This window comes from Orcinus orca, chromosome 11 (genome assembly GCF_937001465.1).
Source record: "Orcinus orca chromosome 11, mOrcOrc1.1, whole genome shotgun sequence".
Taxonomy (NCBI): Eukaryota; Metazoa; Chordata; class Mammalia; order Artiodactyla; family Delphinidae; genus Orcinus; species Orcinus orca.
The window spans coordinates 91,381,373-91,398,365 of record NC_064569.1 but is presented as its reverse complement, the minus strand read 5'-3'; the positions used below and the strand labels follow the sequence as shown (position 1 = coordinate 91,398,365).

The window sequence follows — 16,993 nt, the reverse complement described above, 5'->3', positions numbered from 1 at the left end:
GATGAGTAACTTTCCTTAACTAGCGGCCAGCAGAGCCCAGGAGACAGAGAACCTCTCTGGGTTAAGTCCACTGTGGCACTGGTGGCCGTCCCAGGGGAACTCACCAGAGAACTCGCCCCTCGCTGTTCCCTGCAGCCACTGCTCATTCACGATCAAGCCCACAGTCTGTTTTCTCTTTCCCAAGGGTGAAGCGACACCTCCTTCCAGCCTGACACAGGCGGGCGAGCTGAAGGGAAGACTCTGAGACCCCAGCTGCTGCCACCATGAGCACAGTAACCTTCTGCTACTTAGGTAGTCAGCTGCCTCTTCTCTGGCTGCTTCCTACTTGTGACCTGGAATTGAGGGTGGTGTCCCCAGGCTGAGTGAACCAAAAGAGGAATCAAGAACGGGATGGATAAGCATCCTCGAGCCCCCACGAGGGGCTAAGAGGAGCTCCCCAAACCCAGGGGTCTGTCCCCACAGCCTTCTTCCCGGTCCCCCCCCCCCACAGGGAGCCAGGACCAAGATGCTCACTTCCTCACCCCCTAGTCCTGCACCGCCATCCAGCAAGTGACTCAGAAGTGAGGACAGGACAGCCCATGGGGGGTGGGGGGCAGCAGATGGGAATCCCGGAGGCCGGGCCAGGTGGGGAGAGGAGGTCCGCCAGCATCCCTGGAGGCTTCTCCTGGCCTCTCCCTTTGTCCCAGCAACCGCCCCTGCTCCTAGACCCTGGGGCGGTACCACAGAGCCTGTTGCCTTCAGCTCGCGCCCTGCTGCCAGCCCAGCCGCTCTGTGAGGCTCAGTGGACCCTGAACTGAGCCCCAGCCTGGCCTTTGCCACCTCCCACCTGTGTGACTTGGAGCACCTTACCTGACCTTAATTGTAAAATGAGAATAATATTTCCCTATGTTGTTTTGAGGATCAAATGTAATGTGTGTTCGTGGCGTGGGCCAACGCCTGCCACACAGCAGGTCCTGCCTAAGTGTGGTTGCTGTCCCCTCTACCTGGAATTTGTTAGTTTCAGGTTGAAACCTCCCCTCCCCCAGACTTCTCACCCCCTCCGCACCCCCCCCCCCCCCCCGCAGCTGCCTGCAGCTCTGTCAGGGCACCTGCTTACCAGGTGTAACTGCCTCAGGCAGGTACTGGCTCTATGGATCTCAATACCCCTGCAGAGACGCGGGTGCTCAGTTAGTTCCCCCATCCACCCCCGTCCAATCAACGCACAGATTTAGTGCTGTGGGTTCCCTCCATGTAAGCCCTGGGTTCCCTTCTCCCTTAGGGAAGGGGGAAGACGCACCCACATGAGTCCGGTGTTTTCTTGAGTCTCGTTTCCTCAGGATTGCTTCTCCCCCATCACTGCATTGCTCAGTGACCAAATCACGTCCTCCCTGGAGCCGCCCTGAGAGCAAATTAGTCAAGCTGAAGGGTCAGGGAGGGGAGAGCAGATTAGAAGCCAGGAGCCGCCATCCCAGCAGACTGGGATCCTTGAGGGAGGGCTGGGCTGGTGAATTCCTGAGACTCAACTCTCCTCCGGAACCAGGTGATCTCCTGTTTATCAACAGTTCAGCTTGGGTCCAGTGGAGCCAGTGGGGAGCTGGGTCCCCTGGGGCCAGCCTGGAGAAGAGAGAGGTGATGGGGATTGATCATAGGATCAGAGCCAGGGGTCCCACCCCTCCCCCACCTGAGAATCGCCCTCCGCTGCCCAGCCTGGAGTGTCTGTGATTAGCAGGAGGAATCCTCTCCCTCCCATGGTAGTTTTACACAATGGCGTGTGGTCTGAAACTTTGTTTTTAATTGAGGTAACATCGGGTTATAACGTTCTATAAGTTTCGTGTATACAACATTATATTTCTACTTCTGTATACACTACAGAAATTAGTTGCAAAGAAGCCCCATAGTATACTACGGAGTAGAATGAAGAAATCACAGTTTTTTAATACAAGGAGGCTTCAAAAAATTGTCTTGATGGGCTTCCCTGGTGGCGCAGTGGTTGGGAGTCCGCCTGCTGATGCAGGGGACACGGGTTCGTGCCCCGGTCCGGGAAGATCCCACATGCCGCGGAGCGGCTGGGCCCGTGAGCCATGGCCACTGAGCCTGCGCGTCCGGAGCCTGTGCTCCGCAGTGGGAGAGGCCACAGCAGTGAGAGGCCCGCGTACCACCAAAAAAAAAAAAAAAAAAAAAAAATTGTCTTGATGGTTGGCCTTGGATTCAACCTCTGACCTTTCTGCTTGCGGGCCTTGGGTGGTCCCTTATCCTGTCTGAGTCTCACGTTCTTCTTCTGAGATATAAGAATAATACCTCTTTGTGTGGATATAGAGGGAGATCGATTTTACATCAAGTCCCAGCCCACACACATTGACACACTGGTCGCCGGTCTCTTATCAGCAATTCTATCACCTCCAAATTTCTGAAACCCACACATGTGTTTGGTAACCCATCTGGACAGTAACCTTGCCCTGTACTGACCTGAGCTCATTTATAGTCATTACAGACTTTTTCCCATTTAATGTGAATATCTGTTTGTTTCACTGCCAAAACGTGAGAACATTCATTTATCGGGTGCTTTCCAGACTCTGCTGGAAGTGGTCAGGCTCTCCTGGAAATGGGGTGTCACGCCCTTTTGATCCTTTTTTGGTCTGCATCTTCCGATCATGGTCATCCGTAGGTGTGTCATCTAGTAGCTAATGTAGTAAAATCAGCCTAGAATGAGACTGAGGGTCTGGTGAGGTCAGATACCTTGCCACTTTGGTTCCAGCTGGTTCTATCCGGTTTTGGTTTGTCTCTTCCTATAGCTTCCTCTGTTTTTCTCCGGACCCTGTGACTCCAACACGTTCACCTCCAAATGGAAAAATCCTTTCCCTGCGTGAATAAAGGTGGCCATTGAGGTGCAGCGTATTCTATTTCAGGGAACCTGAGCATCCAACACTGCGCCACCACTATTTAGACAACTGCTTTGAAAAACAGTGTCTACAGGGAATTTCCTGGTGGTTTAGTGGTTAGGATTCGGAGCTTTCCCACTGTGGCCCAGGTTCCTAATGTTAACTCTCAAAAGCTGTTGGGAAGAGACAGGAGTCAAGGGTCTTCTTCCTGTAGATGAGGCCCAAGCAGGACTCTATTTAGGACAAGTCAGAAAATCCTGACACCATCAGTTTGTGTTCCCGGGGATTCTGGCTGGAGCCCTTTTAATCTCCATCTTAGGAAGTGTACCAACACTGCAGGATCCTGCTGGCCCGTAAGGCAGAGAGGCTGGAGTGGAATTGCATGGAGCTGGGTTGGATCCCGACTGTACCCCTGCCCAGCTCTGGGACTCTGAGCTTAAGAGTTGGAGTCTCAGATTTGTCATGTGTCCAGTGGGAATAGCAATTCAATCTGATGGTCTTAGAGTGAACTGCAGGGTCAGAGGCGGGGAACCAAGTGCAATCATCTCGTCCAAAGGCCCAGGGAGGCCTGGACCAGGGTCAGACCCAGGGGTCAGGATGGAGCAGAGAGGTCCAGGTTGGAGGACTAGTAGGAAGGCTTGGGCAGCAGAGCCAGGACTAGAGTGAGGCGAGTGGGTCCCTAGGACACAAAACTGAAGGGGCTGTGACCCTAGCAGAGGTCCTGTGAGTGGGAGAGGGGACATTCCTTCCCTCCCTGACTCGATCCCCTCATGCTGAGCATAGAGGGCCCTGGGTGACTGTGTCCTCCACACCCTGCCTGGGACCTGGGGTTCTCCATTGCCATCTGGGACCCTCTTCCAATCTACATAGAGTAGCCCTGACCAGTGGGAAGGCCGTGTGGCTTAGTGAGACCTCCAGCATCACCATGAGTGGCTGCCGATTTTGTGTCATCTGAGGGATTCTGACGAGACTTCACAAGTCCCCACCAAAGAGGAAAAGTCTTCCTCCACCAGCTTGTGCGAATGCAGGTCTCTCCAGGCTTAGCAGTTCATGTGGATGTTTCCTAAAGTCTCTTGAATCTTTGAGAGGTTCCATAAAGTCGCACATGGCCTTGGTGTGCAGGCATGTGTGGTTGTCACCAGCTAAGGTATGAGTTAGGCTGGTGACCCCTGAGAGGTCGGGGGTGCTGGGCGATGGGTCAGGAATCAGTGAGGCGGACTGGAGAGTCCAAGGGGAACGAGGGTTAATAGCATATCACCTGCTTCCCAGTCAACTGGGGCAGCACATGGACCTAGTGACCTTCAGCTGGGAAGGCCAAGGGCATCAGGCTTGGAAGACAGCAGATGCCAGGCAAAATGATCGTTAAGGTTCCTTCTAGCTCTGATTTTAGGTTTAAAATACCTCTAAGTACGCAGAATTAGCCAGTCTGCAGAGGCTGAGGGCACAGTCTCCAGGACTGTCCTTACATTTGACCCCAATGGCAAATTTGGGAGATCCCCAAAGCTACCATCAGGTGTGAGAATTCCCTAGAAGGAGGCACAGAACTCCCTGAAAACTGTCACTATCTCAGTTACGGTTTATTACAGGGAAGGATGCCGGTTCCCATCAGCCACAGGGCAGAGTCTGGGCGGGTTTCACACAGGAAGCTTCCATTGTCCTCAGGACATGTCCCTGTCCTGGATTCAGTGTGTGGCAGGGCACACGGAGCACTGCCCGCCGGGGACGTTCACCCTGTTTAAAGAAATATATTCTGACTCTTGTTAAAACGATAAGGGAGAGTCTCTTCAGGACTATCGTGATAGGCGTGAAGACCATCGCAGCAGAGGAGACAGATGGGCGCACGTCCGAACACAGCAAAGATGAGTGGGGATTGGTAGCCAATGATCAGTGAGGGGCGTGGGATGGAAAATCACTGAGAGGAGACATCGAGGGCAGAGGGGTTCTTGTTGAAATTTGCTGACAGGATTCTTGCTAAAAGCAAGTAAAGGACGTATGCATCAAAGGTGGGAGATGAGGAGTTTGATCAGATATCAAACATGATAAGATCTAAACAGTGGGAAGGCTTCTCACTAAACTGACTTGGACGAAGTTTTGCTGGGACTGGGCAATACAGGCCGTCAAGGACAGGACACACAAAGGGCGGAGGTTGAGGCCTATTGGAGAAGAGGGCTCAGAAGAGCCTGACTGAAACTTGACCGAGGAGTGAACCTTTTTCAACAGGACCCTCAGCGTATGGAGTTTTATTTGGGCTCAGTCACTTGCTGCCCGCACAGCTGAGCGGTTGTCTCCTGCCCTCCCGGAGGTCAGACTAATGCCCTAGTGTCCAGCTCCTCCAGAGGTCAGATGTGATACCACGTGACCCAGAGGCCCCATCACATGTCACCCTGTTAGCCTGTCCAGTGGCCAAAGGCCCGGGCAGACGAGGACACTTCTATCAGCCAGAATATTCTAGGGGCTCAGGGACCACTTCCCAGTAGCCAAGGGCAAAGAGCAGGCTGACTCCTCACTACACACTAAGGTTCTCTGAATGAAGGTTTTTCTGCTCCAATCCCACTTCTCTGTGCTTCTCTGTGGAGTTCCCACTCTGCCTACTCTTTGGAAGTGATTGTGTTGACCTGCCTCTGAGGCGTCTTTATCCAATACCATTTTTTTTTTTGGCCGTGCCACGTAGCTTGTGGGATCCTACTTCCCCAACCAGGGATCGAACCTGTGCCCCCTGCAGTGGGAGCGCAAAGTCCTAACCACTGGACCTCCAGGGAATTCCCTCAAATACCTATGTTAAGTTAAAAGTATCCTACGATGACTTTTGCTTATTTATTCCATGATTGAATAAGTATACGGAGCATCTACAAGATACAAAAATATGTGTTTAATGTTGAAAGAGAAAAATTTACATTTGTGAAATTCTTTTCTATTTGATTTATAACAAAATCTCTGTGATTTACAGAATAGATCTTGTTGAGCCTAGTTTATGGACAAGCAAACTGTCTTTCTAATCCCTTGACCTTCATTGTTACAGGGAAGACCCAGATGCACTGCATCAATATCTGAGTGAGCTAAAAACAGACTTGGCCGTGGAGTACCAAGTCACGCTCCGAAAAGACCAGCTGGACAGGAAGAGGTTTTTGAACAGGTTTCCTCTGGTAAAATGAGAGCTAGAGGAGTTCATAGGAAAGCTCCACGCGTTCGCAGACAAGGTTGACAAGGTCCACAGGGACTGCACCATCTCCAACATTGCGGCCATCTCCACTGGCGCTGTGTCTGGTGTCCTGACCATACTTGGCCTGGCTTTGGCACCCATGACAGCGGGGGCGAGTCTGGCACTCTCGGCCACTGGGTTAGGGCTGGGAGCAGCGGCTGCTGTGACCAGTGTGTCCACCAGCATTGTGGAACACGTCAGCACGTTGTCAGCAAAAACCGAAGTTAGTCGCCTGATATCAACTGGCGTTCCTGGAGGCACTTAAGATCAGCCCCCGAACTGTTAGCACAACAAAGAAATTCACAGAAGCTGTGCAACGCATTGAAATGAATATCCGTGCCATGGAGACGGTCAAAAGCAACCCTGGCTTAGCAGCCGATGCAAACGTCTTCATCAGCAGTGGAATAATCTCAGTCCAAAGCAGCCAGCAGGAAGAGGTTACTTTCAAAGGCACGGCTCTGGCAATGACCAAAGGAGCCCGGATTGTGGGTGTGGGCACTGCAGGTCTCTCCCTTCTGATGGAAGTGGCCTTCCTGGTGAAAGAGGCAAAGCACTTGCATGAGGGGGCAAAGACGGAGCCGGCTGAAAGGCTGAGGCAGCAGGCCCGGGAGCTGGAGAAGAAGTTGGAGGTGCTCACCGGCATCTATGAGCGTCTGCAGTAGGGCTGGACTCCGCCACTCCCCGAGCTGTGCAGGGACCAGGGACACTTGCGGGGCCAAGGCAAGGAGGCACCTTGTTAGAGGGGAAAGGAGGGCGAGATAACATAGATGTAGCTAGGTGTTAGGAATTTGGCATTTCTGTAGCTGAGCACAGCAGGGGAGGGATAAATGCAGGTGGCAGGTGGGGGAGAGAGAAGGAAGGAGCATGGAGCCTGGACGAAGGGAGGAGAGGGGCCTAGAGAGTGCGGGGAGGAGAGAAGCCACTTATTTTGGACTAAAGAAGACACTGGGGGCAGAATAAAGGGAGAGGGAGGGGGAACTAGCAACAAGAGGCCAGGAATATGAAAGGGTTGAACATGGGAAAAAGCCCAGGAGTTAGGATCGTTGGGCTCCAGGAGAAGTAGCAGGGGCTCCTCTCTCACCCCTCCCCAGGGTTTGATGTCTCTGGTGGTCTCTAGCCCTACTTTTCCAGTATCAACTCACCTTTGATTCCAGCAGCTTTATCTTAATTAGGCAGTGATTTCTTTTTGTTTGTTTGTTTTGCGGTAAGCGGGCCTCTCACTGCTGTGGCCTCTCCCACTGCGGAGCACAGGCTCCGGACGCGCAGGCTCAGCGGCCATGGCTCACGGGCCCAGGCGCTCCACGACATGTGGGATCTTCCCGGACCAGGGCACAAACCCGTGTCCCCTGCATCGACAGGCGGACTCTCAACCACTGCGCCGCCAGGGAAGCCCTGTTTTGTTTTGTTTGTTTTTCCTGTTTGTTTTTTTAATGAAGCATAGTTGATTTATACTGTTGAGTGGGTTTCCAGTGCACAGCAAAGTGTTTCGGTTATACATGTATCTCCCTGTGCTTTACAGTAAATCCCTGTTGTTTATTTTTTGTATGCTAGTGTGCACCTGCTAATCCCATACTCCTAAATTATCCCTCCCCCACCTTTCCCCTTGTATAACCATAAGTTTGTTTTCTGTGTCTGTGAGTCTGTTTCTGTTTCATAAATAAGTTCACTTGTACTATTTTTTAGATTCCACATATAAGTGATATCATATATTTGTCTTTGTCTTTCTCTTTCTGACTTACTTCACTTAGTATGATAATTTCTAGGTCCATCCAAGCTGCCCCAAATGGCATTATTTTATTCTTTTTATGGCTGGGTAATATTCCTGTGTGTGTGTGTGTGTGTGTGTGTGTGTGTGTGTGTGTGTGTGTAGGCGAAGGTTTTGAAGAAACCCGCACAAAACTAATCACAAAAATAATACTTAAAATGAATACAATATATGTCATCATTATTCTCACATGGACTCCAACCATGACCAATGACATGAAAAATCATCGTTGCCATTCAACTACAAGAACACCAATGACCAACACCCGAAAAACCCACCCACTGATAAAAATCCTCAACAATACATTCACTGACCTCCCTACCCCATCAAATAACTCACCATGATGAAATATGGGTTCCTTACGAGGGCTCTGCCTAATCCTACGAATCCTAACAGGCCTATTTCTAGCAACACACTACACACCAGACACAACAGCTGCCTTCTCATCAGTAACACATCTGCCGAGACATCGACTATGGCTGAGTCGTTCGATACATACACGCAAAGGGAGCTTCCGTATTTTTTATCTGCCGTTATGCCCACGTAGGACGTGGCCTATACTGTGGGTCCCATACCTTTCAGGAAACATGAAATATTGGAATTATCCTATTACCTATAGTCCTAGCCACCGCATTCATAGGCTACATCCTACCTTGAGGAGAAATATCATTCTGAGGCGCAACTGTCATCACAAACCTACGCTCAGCAATCCCGTACATCGGCACTACCCTCGTCGAATGAATTTGAGGGGGCTTTTCTGTAGATGAAGGAACACTAACACGATTCTTCGCCTTCCACTTCATTCTCCCTTTCATCATCACAGCACTAGCTGCCGTCCACCTATTTTATTCCTTCAGGAAACAGGGTCCAACAACCCCATAGGAATTCCATCTGATATAGACAGAATCCCGTTCCACCCTTACTATACAGTCAAGGATATCCTAGGTGCCTCACTATTAATCTTAGCCTCACTAATAGGAGCTCTATTCTCATCCGACCTGCTCGGAGACCCCGACAACTACACCCCAGCAAACCCACTCAGCACACCACCACATATCAAGCCAGAATGGCGTTTTCTATGCGCGTATGCAATTTTACGATCAATCCCCAACAAGCTAGGAGGAGTCTCGGCCCTGCTGCTGTCAATCCTAATCCTGGCATTTATTCCAATTCTCCATACATCCAAACAACGAAGCGTGATATTCCAACCCTTCAGTCCATTCTTATTTTGAGTACTAGTAGCAAACTTACTAGCGCTAACATGGATCGGAGGACAACCCGGGGAACACCCATATATGATTATCGGACAACTTGCAGACTTTTTTTTTGTTTTTTGTTTTTTTTGTTTTTTGCGGTACGCGGGCCTCTCACTATTGTGGCCTCTCCCGTTGCGGAGCACACGCTCCGGACGCACAGGCTCAGCGGCCATGGCTCACGGGCCCAGCCGCTCCGCGGCATGTGGGATCCTCCCGGACCGGGGCACGAACCCGCGTCCGCTGCATCCGCAGGCAGACTCTCAACCACTGCGCCACCAGGGAAGCCCCTTGCATCCATTTTATACTTTCTTTTAATCCTAGTGTTAATACCAGTCACTAGTCTCATTGAAAACAAGTTCCTAAAATGAAGAGTCTTTGTAGTATAACACAATACCCTGGTCTTGTAAACCGGAAAAGGAGAACAACATATCTGTCCGAGACACTTGGAAGAAGCACTAAACTTCACCGCCAGCACCCAAAGCTGAAATTCTATATAAACTATTCCCTGAAAAAAATATATTATAAGACATTCATAAAATGACAGTGCTATGTCAGTACTAAAAATAATTCATTCTACTGCATACATGCTATGCGTATTGTGCATGTCTGTTACCGCCACATAACCGCTATAATGTCTCTTTCCCGTGTACATATGCACGTACATTGCATGTATAATCGTGTGTTGCATTATTTACCACATGTCTAATAAGCATGTACATTATATCATGAATATTACATAGTACATATACATTATTGGTCGTACATAGCACATTGAGTTAAATTGGTCCAAGCCAGCGTGTTTGGAATCCTGTCCATTAGATCACGAGCTTAATTGCCAGGCCGTGTGAAACCAGGTGTCCCTCCGCTCGCTCCAGGCCCATGGCTTGTGAGGGTTTCCATTGATGAACTTTATCAGATATCTGGTTCTTACTTCAGGGCCATCTCTCCTAAAATCGCCCACTCTTTCCCATTAAATAAGACATCTCAATGGGTTAATGACTACTCAGCCCATGCTCACACATAACTGTGACTTCATACATTTGGTATTCTTTATTTTTGTGGGGGAAAGCGCTTAGACTCAGCTATGACTTTAAAAGGTCTTAACACAGTCAAGCAAACTGTAGCTGGACTTGGATGTATTTGTTATTTGGCAAGAGCCAATCAGTTAATGGTTACAGGACAGAGCGCTTTACTGTTCCCCCCACGGCTTAGAACAGTTAGATATCCCAGTGAATCAACCTCAACCCCCTTCCTATCACACAAATGAGCTACTTAGATATTCACCACCCATAGAGACAGACATCCCCCTAGATCCGCCAACCATTTTATCAAAAATCTAATACTAAGTCTGACATAAGCCACGTAATACAACCATACAAGCATCGCCTCTGTGCAGCAAGTTGAAGTTGCTCGAACATCTCATAAAGCAAGACACTGGAAACGTCTACATGGGCCCACTAGCCCCATGAACGTAAAGGTTTGGTCCCAGCCTTTCTATTAGTTTTTAATAGAATTACACATGCAGGTATCCTCACCCCGGTGAGAATGCCCCCTAAATCACTATGGAATTTAAGAAAAAAAAAATGTCATGAGGAACCTAGGGGTAAGACAGGAATAAAGACACAGACCTACTAGAGAATGGACTTGAGGATATGGGGAGGGGGAAGGGTAAGCTGTGACAAAGCGAGAGAGAGGCGTGGACATATACACACTACCAAACGTAAGGTAGACAGCTAGTGGGAAGCAGCCGCATAGCACAGGGAGATCAGCTCGGTGCTTTGTGACCGCCTGGAGGGGTGGGATAGGGAGGGTGGGAGGGAGGGAGACGCAAGAGGGAAGAGATATGGGAACATGTGTCTATGTATAACTGATTCACTTTGTTATAAAGCAGAAACGAACACACCATTGTAAAGCAATTATACTCCAATATAGATGTAAAAATAAATTTAAAAAAAAAAACAAAAGGAGCAGGTGTCAAGCACGCCACACCAGCAGCTCACAATGCCTTGCTTAGCCACGCCCCCACGGGAGACAGCAGTGATAAAAACTGAGCCATAAACGAAAGTGTGACTAAGCCATGTTAATTAGGCTGGTAAATGTCGTGCCAGCCACCGCGGTCACATGATTGACCCGAATTAATAGAACTACGGCGTAAAGCGTGTTAAAGAACCATACAAGATAAAGTTAAACCTTAATTAAGCTGTAAAAAGCCGTAATTGAAACAAAAGTAAACTACGAAAGTGACTTTATTAATATATTCTGATCACACGATAGCTAAGACCCAAACTGGGATTAGATAACCCACTATGCTTAGCCCTAAACCCAAACGGTCATAAGAACTAGACTATTCGCCAGAGCACTACTGGCAACAGCTTAAAACTCAAAGTCACGCCCCTCTAGAGGAGCCTGTTCTATAATCCATGAACCCCGAACAACCTCACCAACCCTCGCTACTCCCGTCTATACACCTCATCTTCAGCAAACCCTAAAAAGGAGCAAAAGTAAGCATAATTATAACACATAGAAAGGTTAGGTTAAGGTGTAACCTAGGGGGTGGGAAGAGAGGAGCTACATTTTCTACACCAAGAACACCCTTTATCCACACGAAAGTTTTTATGAAACCTAAAAACTAAAGGAGGATTTAGTAGTAAATTAAGAGTAGAGCGCTTAAGTGAATAAGGCCATGAAGCATGAACACACAGCCCGTCAGGTGCCATGACAAAGCCACAGTCCATCAACACATGCTGAACAATTATATGAGAGGAGGTAAGTCGTAACAAGGTGAGCATACTGGCAAGTGTGCTTGGATAAAACAAGACATAGCTTAAATAAAGCGCCTAGTTTACACCTAGATTTCATGATCTATGTATGTCTAGAACTAAACCTAGCCCACACCTTTCCCACCATACTGACACAAGCTAGTCAAATAACACATTCACCAGACATCTAAAGTATAGGAGATAGAAATTTAAACATTGATGGCGCTGTAGAGAAAGTAAGGGAATGATAAAAGAAATATTATAAGTAATAAAAAGCAAAGCTTACCCCTCGTCCCTTTTGCATAATGACTTAACTAGTAACAGCTTAACAAAGAGAACTTAAGCTAAACTACCCTAAATCAGATGAGCTACTTATGAACAGTTACTAGAACAAACTCACCTATGGGACAAAATAGGGAGAAGATTTATAAGTAGAGGGGACAAGCCTAACGAGCCTGGTGATAGCTGGTTGTCCAGGAAAAGAATTTCAGTTCAACGTTAAATAATACTAAAAACCATAATAAGCTTCAACGTATATTTGAATGTTAGTCTGAAAAGGTACAGTCTTTTAGAAATGGATACGACCTTAACTAGAGAGTAAAAACAAACTATACCATAGTTGGCCTAAAAGCAGCCATCAATGAAGAAAGCATTAAAGCCCAACAACAGAACACATTTCAATTCCAATATTAAGTAAATCAACTCCTAGCCTTAGTACTGGGCTAATCTATAAGACTACAGAAGCAATACTGTTAACATGAGTAACAAGAAATATTTCTCCTTGCACAAGCTTACCTCAGCAACTAATAACGTACTGATAATTAACTGTAAGTAAATACAACCCAACACTAAATCATCTATTAAAAACACTGTTAACCCAACACAGGGGTGCACTCAGGGAAAGATTTAAAAAAGTAAAAGGAACTCGGCAAACACAAACCCCACCTGTTTACCGAAAACATCACCTCTAGCAACACCAGTATTAGAGGCACCACCTGCCCAGTGACAATCGTTAAACGGCCGCGGTATCCTGACTGTGCAAAGGTAGCATAATCACTTGTTCTCTAAATAAGGACTTGTATGAATGACCACACGAGGGTTTTACTGCCTCTTACTATTCATCAGTGAAAATGACCTCCCCTTGAAGAGGCGGGGAAAACAAAATAAGACGAGAAGACCCTACGGAGCTTCAATTAATCAACCCCAAAACCATAATCTTAAACCACCAAGGAATAACAACATTTCACATGGGTTGACAATTTCGTTGGGGTGACCTTGGAGCACAAAAATCCCTCTGAGTGATTAAAACCTAGACCTACTAGCTAAAGCATAATATCACTTACTGATCCAAAAAATTGATCAACGGAACAGGTTACCCTAGGGATCACAGCGCAATCCTATTCGAGAGTCCATATCAACAACAGCGTTTACGACCTCGATGTTGGATCAGGACATCCTAATGGTGGAACCGCTGTTAAGGGTTCATTCGTTCAAAGGTTAAAGTCCTACGTGATCTGAGTTCAGACCGGAGCAATCCAGGTCGGTTTCTATCTATTATGCATTTCTCCCAGTACGAAAAGATAAGAGAAATAAGGCCCACTTTAAATAAGTGCTTTCTAAACAATTAATGATCTAATCTCAACCTCATAAGCACAGACTAACCACCCAGGGCCAGGGTTTTGTTGAGGTGGCAGAGCCCGGTCATTGCATAAAACTTAAACCTTTATATCCAGGGGTTCAAACCCTCTCCCTAACAAAAGGTTTATAATTAACAGTTTAATGTTCATCATTCCTAGCCATAGCATTCCTGACACTAGTAGAACGTAAAGTCCTAGGCTATGTACAACTCCCAACTCCGAAAAGGACCAAACATTGTAGGCCTTCATGGTCTACTCCAACCCTTTGCCGATGCAATCAAACTATTCGCTAAGGAACCCCTGCGACCAGCTACATCTTCCACCTCCATATTTATCATCGTACCCATCTTAGCCCTAACCCTAGCTCTCACAATATGAATCCCTCTACCCATACCATAACCCCTCATCAACATAAACCTGGGAGTATTATTCACACTAGAAATAGCAAGTCTAGCCATATACTCCATTCTATGATCTGGCTGGGCCTCCAACTCAAAATACGCATTAATTGGAGCCCTACGAGCAGTAGCCCAAACAATCTCATATGACGTAACACTAGCAATCATCCTCTTGTCAGTGCTCTTAAATGGAGCCTTTACCCTGTCAACCCTAACCGCAGCACAAGAACAACTATGGGGCTTCCCTGGTGGCGCAGTGGTTGAGAGTCCGCCTGCCGATGCAGGGGACACGGGTTCGTGCCCCGGTCTGGGAAGATCCCACATGCCGCGGAGCGGCTGGGCCCGTGAGCCATGGCCGCTGAGCCTGCGTGTCCGGAGCCTGTGCTCCGCAACGGGAGAGGCCACAACAGGGAGAGGCCCGCGTACCGCCAAAAAAAAAAAAAAAAGAACAACTATGACTAGTCTTCCCTTCATGACCACTCGCCATAATATGATTTATTTCTACCCTAGCAGAAACCAACCGAGCCCCTTTTGATTTAACGGAAGGAGAATCCGAACTCGTATCCAGCTTCAACGTAGAGTATGCAGCAGGCCCCTTCACCATATTCTTCCTGGCAGAATAGGCCAACATCATTATAATAAATATATTCACAACAATTCTATCCCTAAGAACATTCCACAACACCTACACACTAGAACTATACACAATTAACTTCATTATTAAAACACTACTACTAACAACATCCTTCCCATGGATTTGAGCATCTTCTCCTCGATTTCGATATGACCAACTAATACACTTACTCTGAAAAAACTTCCTTCTTCTGCGAGGAAATGTCTATTTAGATTTTCAGGCAGTGACTTCTGGATAATGATGCTGCTGATGGTGGTGGTGGTGACAACACAGTGGATGGATCATTTGACAAGTTACCATTTGCTCTTTGGGACCAGGGTGCACTAAGAGACCAGTGAAGTTCCCATAAAATTCCAAATGTTGTGTTGGAACAGAGGTTGATTTGGAAAAAACACAAAAAACAACAGAAAAGAAGGAAAGAAAAATGAAACCAGATGGCAGCAACAAGTCAAGAAACTTTGCAGTGTGTCAAGGAGATGAACCAGCCTGGGGCCAATTGACACGGCCTCTCTGACCCTCAGTTTCTTCCTCATTTAGGGGTAGGGCTGGGCAAGACATTTCAGGTCCATCTGGCTCTCCTCAGGTTGTGTTCTACAGACTTTGGTTCAATAAATATGCACTGACCCACTGAAGCTTCTTTGTGTTGATTGACAGCTCAGCTGGGCTCCAGATGCCCGACTTCCCTTCCCCGGGAGCCTGACTTCCAGGAGCTCAGGGAGCAAGTCCTCCATCGCTCCTCCTGCTGCCCACTGGACTCCCATCCAGTCATCTCCCTCAGACCCTGATGCCCCGCAGGCCCCACTGGGACACCTGGGGGAGCCCGTGCACATCTGGCTTGGACAGAGCATAGGTATGTTCCTCCTCCAGCACCTTGGACCCAGGATGGACACGTGGCACCCAAGGCTGATTACGATCAGAGGGCTTGTTTGCAGGTGTGAGAGAGGGTCAGCCATAAACAGAGGGGCAGAGAGAGATAGCCAGACAGCAAACAACCTCACCCAAGCTTCCTTCACATTTCAGCGAGAGTCCTGCATGAGCTTCCAGAAGGGTCTTCCTGTGTTTAACCTTGTGGCACTGCCCCTGCCCCCCACCCCATCTATTCCCCACATGGCGCTAGAATGACCCTTAAGAATATCGATCTCGGGCTTCCCTGGTGGCACAGTGGTTAAGAACCTGCCTGCCAACACAGGGGACACGGGTTTGAGCCCTGGTCGGGAAGATCCCGCGTGCCGCGGAGCAACTAAGCCCGCGCGCCACAACTACTGAAGCCCGCACGCTTAGAGCATGTGCTCTGCAACAAGAGAGGCCACCGCAATGAGAGGCCCTCGCACGGCAACCAAGGGTGGCCCCTGCTCGCCGCAACTAGAGAAAGCCTGCACATAACAACGAAGACCCAATGCAGCCAAAAATAAAAATAAATAAAATAAATAAATTAAAAAAAAAAAAAAAGAATATCGATCTCAGCAGCACCTGCTTCCAACTCTTCCACGGTTGCCCATGACTCTTAGCACAGAAGCCCAAAGCCTCCCTGCGGCCCAAAGTAGCCTGCTGGAGCCTGGGGTCCCCCGAAGGCACAACTGGAGGCCAGGCTCACTTGATCCCTGGGAGCAGGACTGAGAGGCTGGGGGAAGTTAAACAGGGAAGGAGGGAAGTCCATATGAGGCCATGTTCTGACTTGGTCACCCATATGGGGGATTGCACCTGCCAGGACCTTCCCAGGAACCTTCAAGGAATGGCCTCAGGTTCAGCCTCTCCAGGGGGGAAAGAAGGGAGTGTCTGATGTTTGCTTTCATCCCCACGGGCCTGCTCTCCGGGGCATTGACTCTCTGTGCTTCCACGTATGGAGCATGTCAGCCCCAGACAGGCTCCCATGTTGGGCGCCCAGGGCAGGAAGCAAGTGACCTGGGACGCGGAAATGATCCCAGGACATCTCCTAAGTCACTCCACACGTGCTGCAGTGCCTTCTCTGACCTTTTGTACAAACCACCCTCGCAAGACTTCTCTCAGTGCCTCTAACTCCCTCTCAGCCTGTGTTTCCCTGAGGCCTTCAATGGGCCCTTCCATTCCTTCCTGAAGACGGCAGCAGTTGTGGCCATCCACCTGCCTGACCCCCGAATCATGAGTTCATTCCTTTGTCAATTCTTCCTCAGTTCTTGGAGAATTCCCATTCCTGCACAGACTCGGTCTGGGCAGTGATTCAGGTACTGAGTAATGGAGCCATTCAGTATCCACCACCTTGTCCGCCCAGACCCTTAGAGCTGGACCCCATTGTGCTCAATGTGCCTTTATGCAATTCCACTGTGACCCCTATGTCAGGTGTTGGTTCCAAGCAACAGAAACTGAGATTGGCTAAATGAGCACAAAAGAGGGTCCTTTGGGAGGGAAAAAAAAAAGACCTCAGCATCGCAAGCCTTCAACAGTGACTTGCTGTTCTCCACAACCACCAGGCAGGAAACAGGATTTGCTCTCCTCCCTCAGTCCCTTCTG

General features: G+C 48.5%; 1 protein-coding gene across 1 annotated transcript; it reads left to right on the top strand.

Annotated features, from left to right (window-relative positions):
* Window positions 1-5,857: 5,857 nt before the first annotated feature.
* On the top strand, window positions 5,858-7,758 carry LOC101285420 (apolipoprotein L3; the record flags this gene model as incomplete). The annotated part of the gene is given in 2 exon segments (XM_049694939.1): window positions 5,858-6,303; window positions 6,305-7,758. Coding segments are annotated over 2 exon segments (861 nt in total), but the record flags the coding sequence as incomplete, so codon positions are not given.
* Between the last annotated feature and the right edge of the window lie 9,235 nt (window positions 7,759-16,993).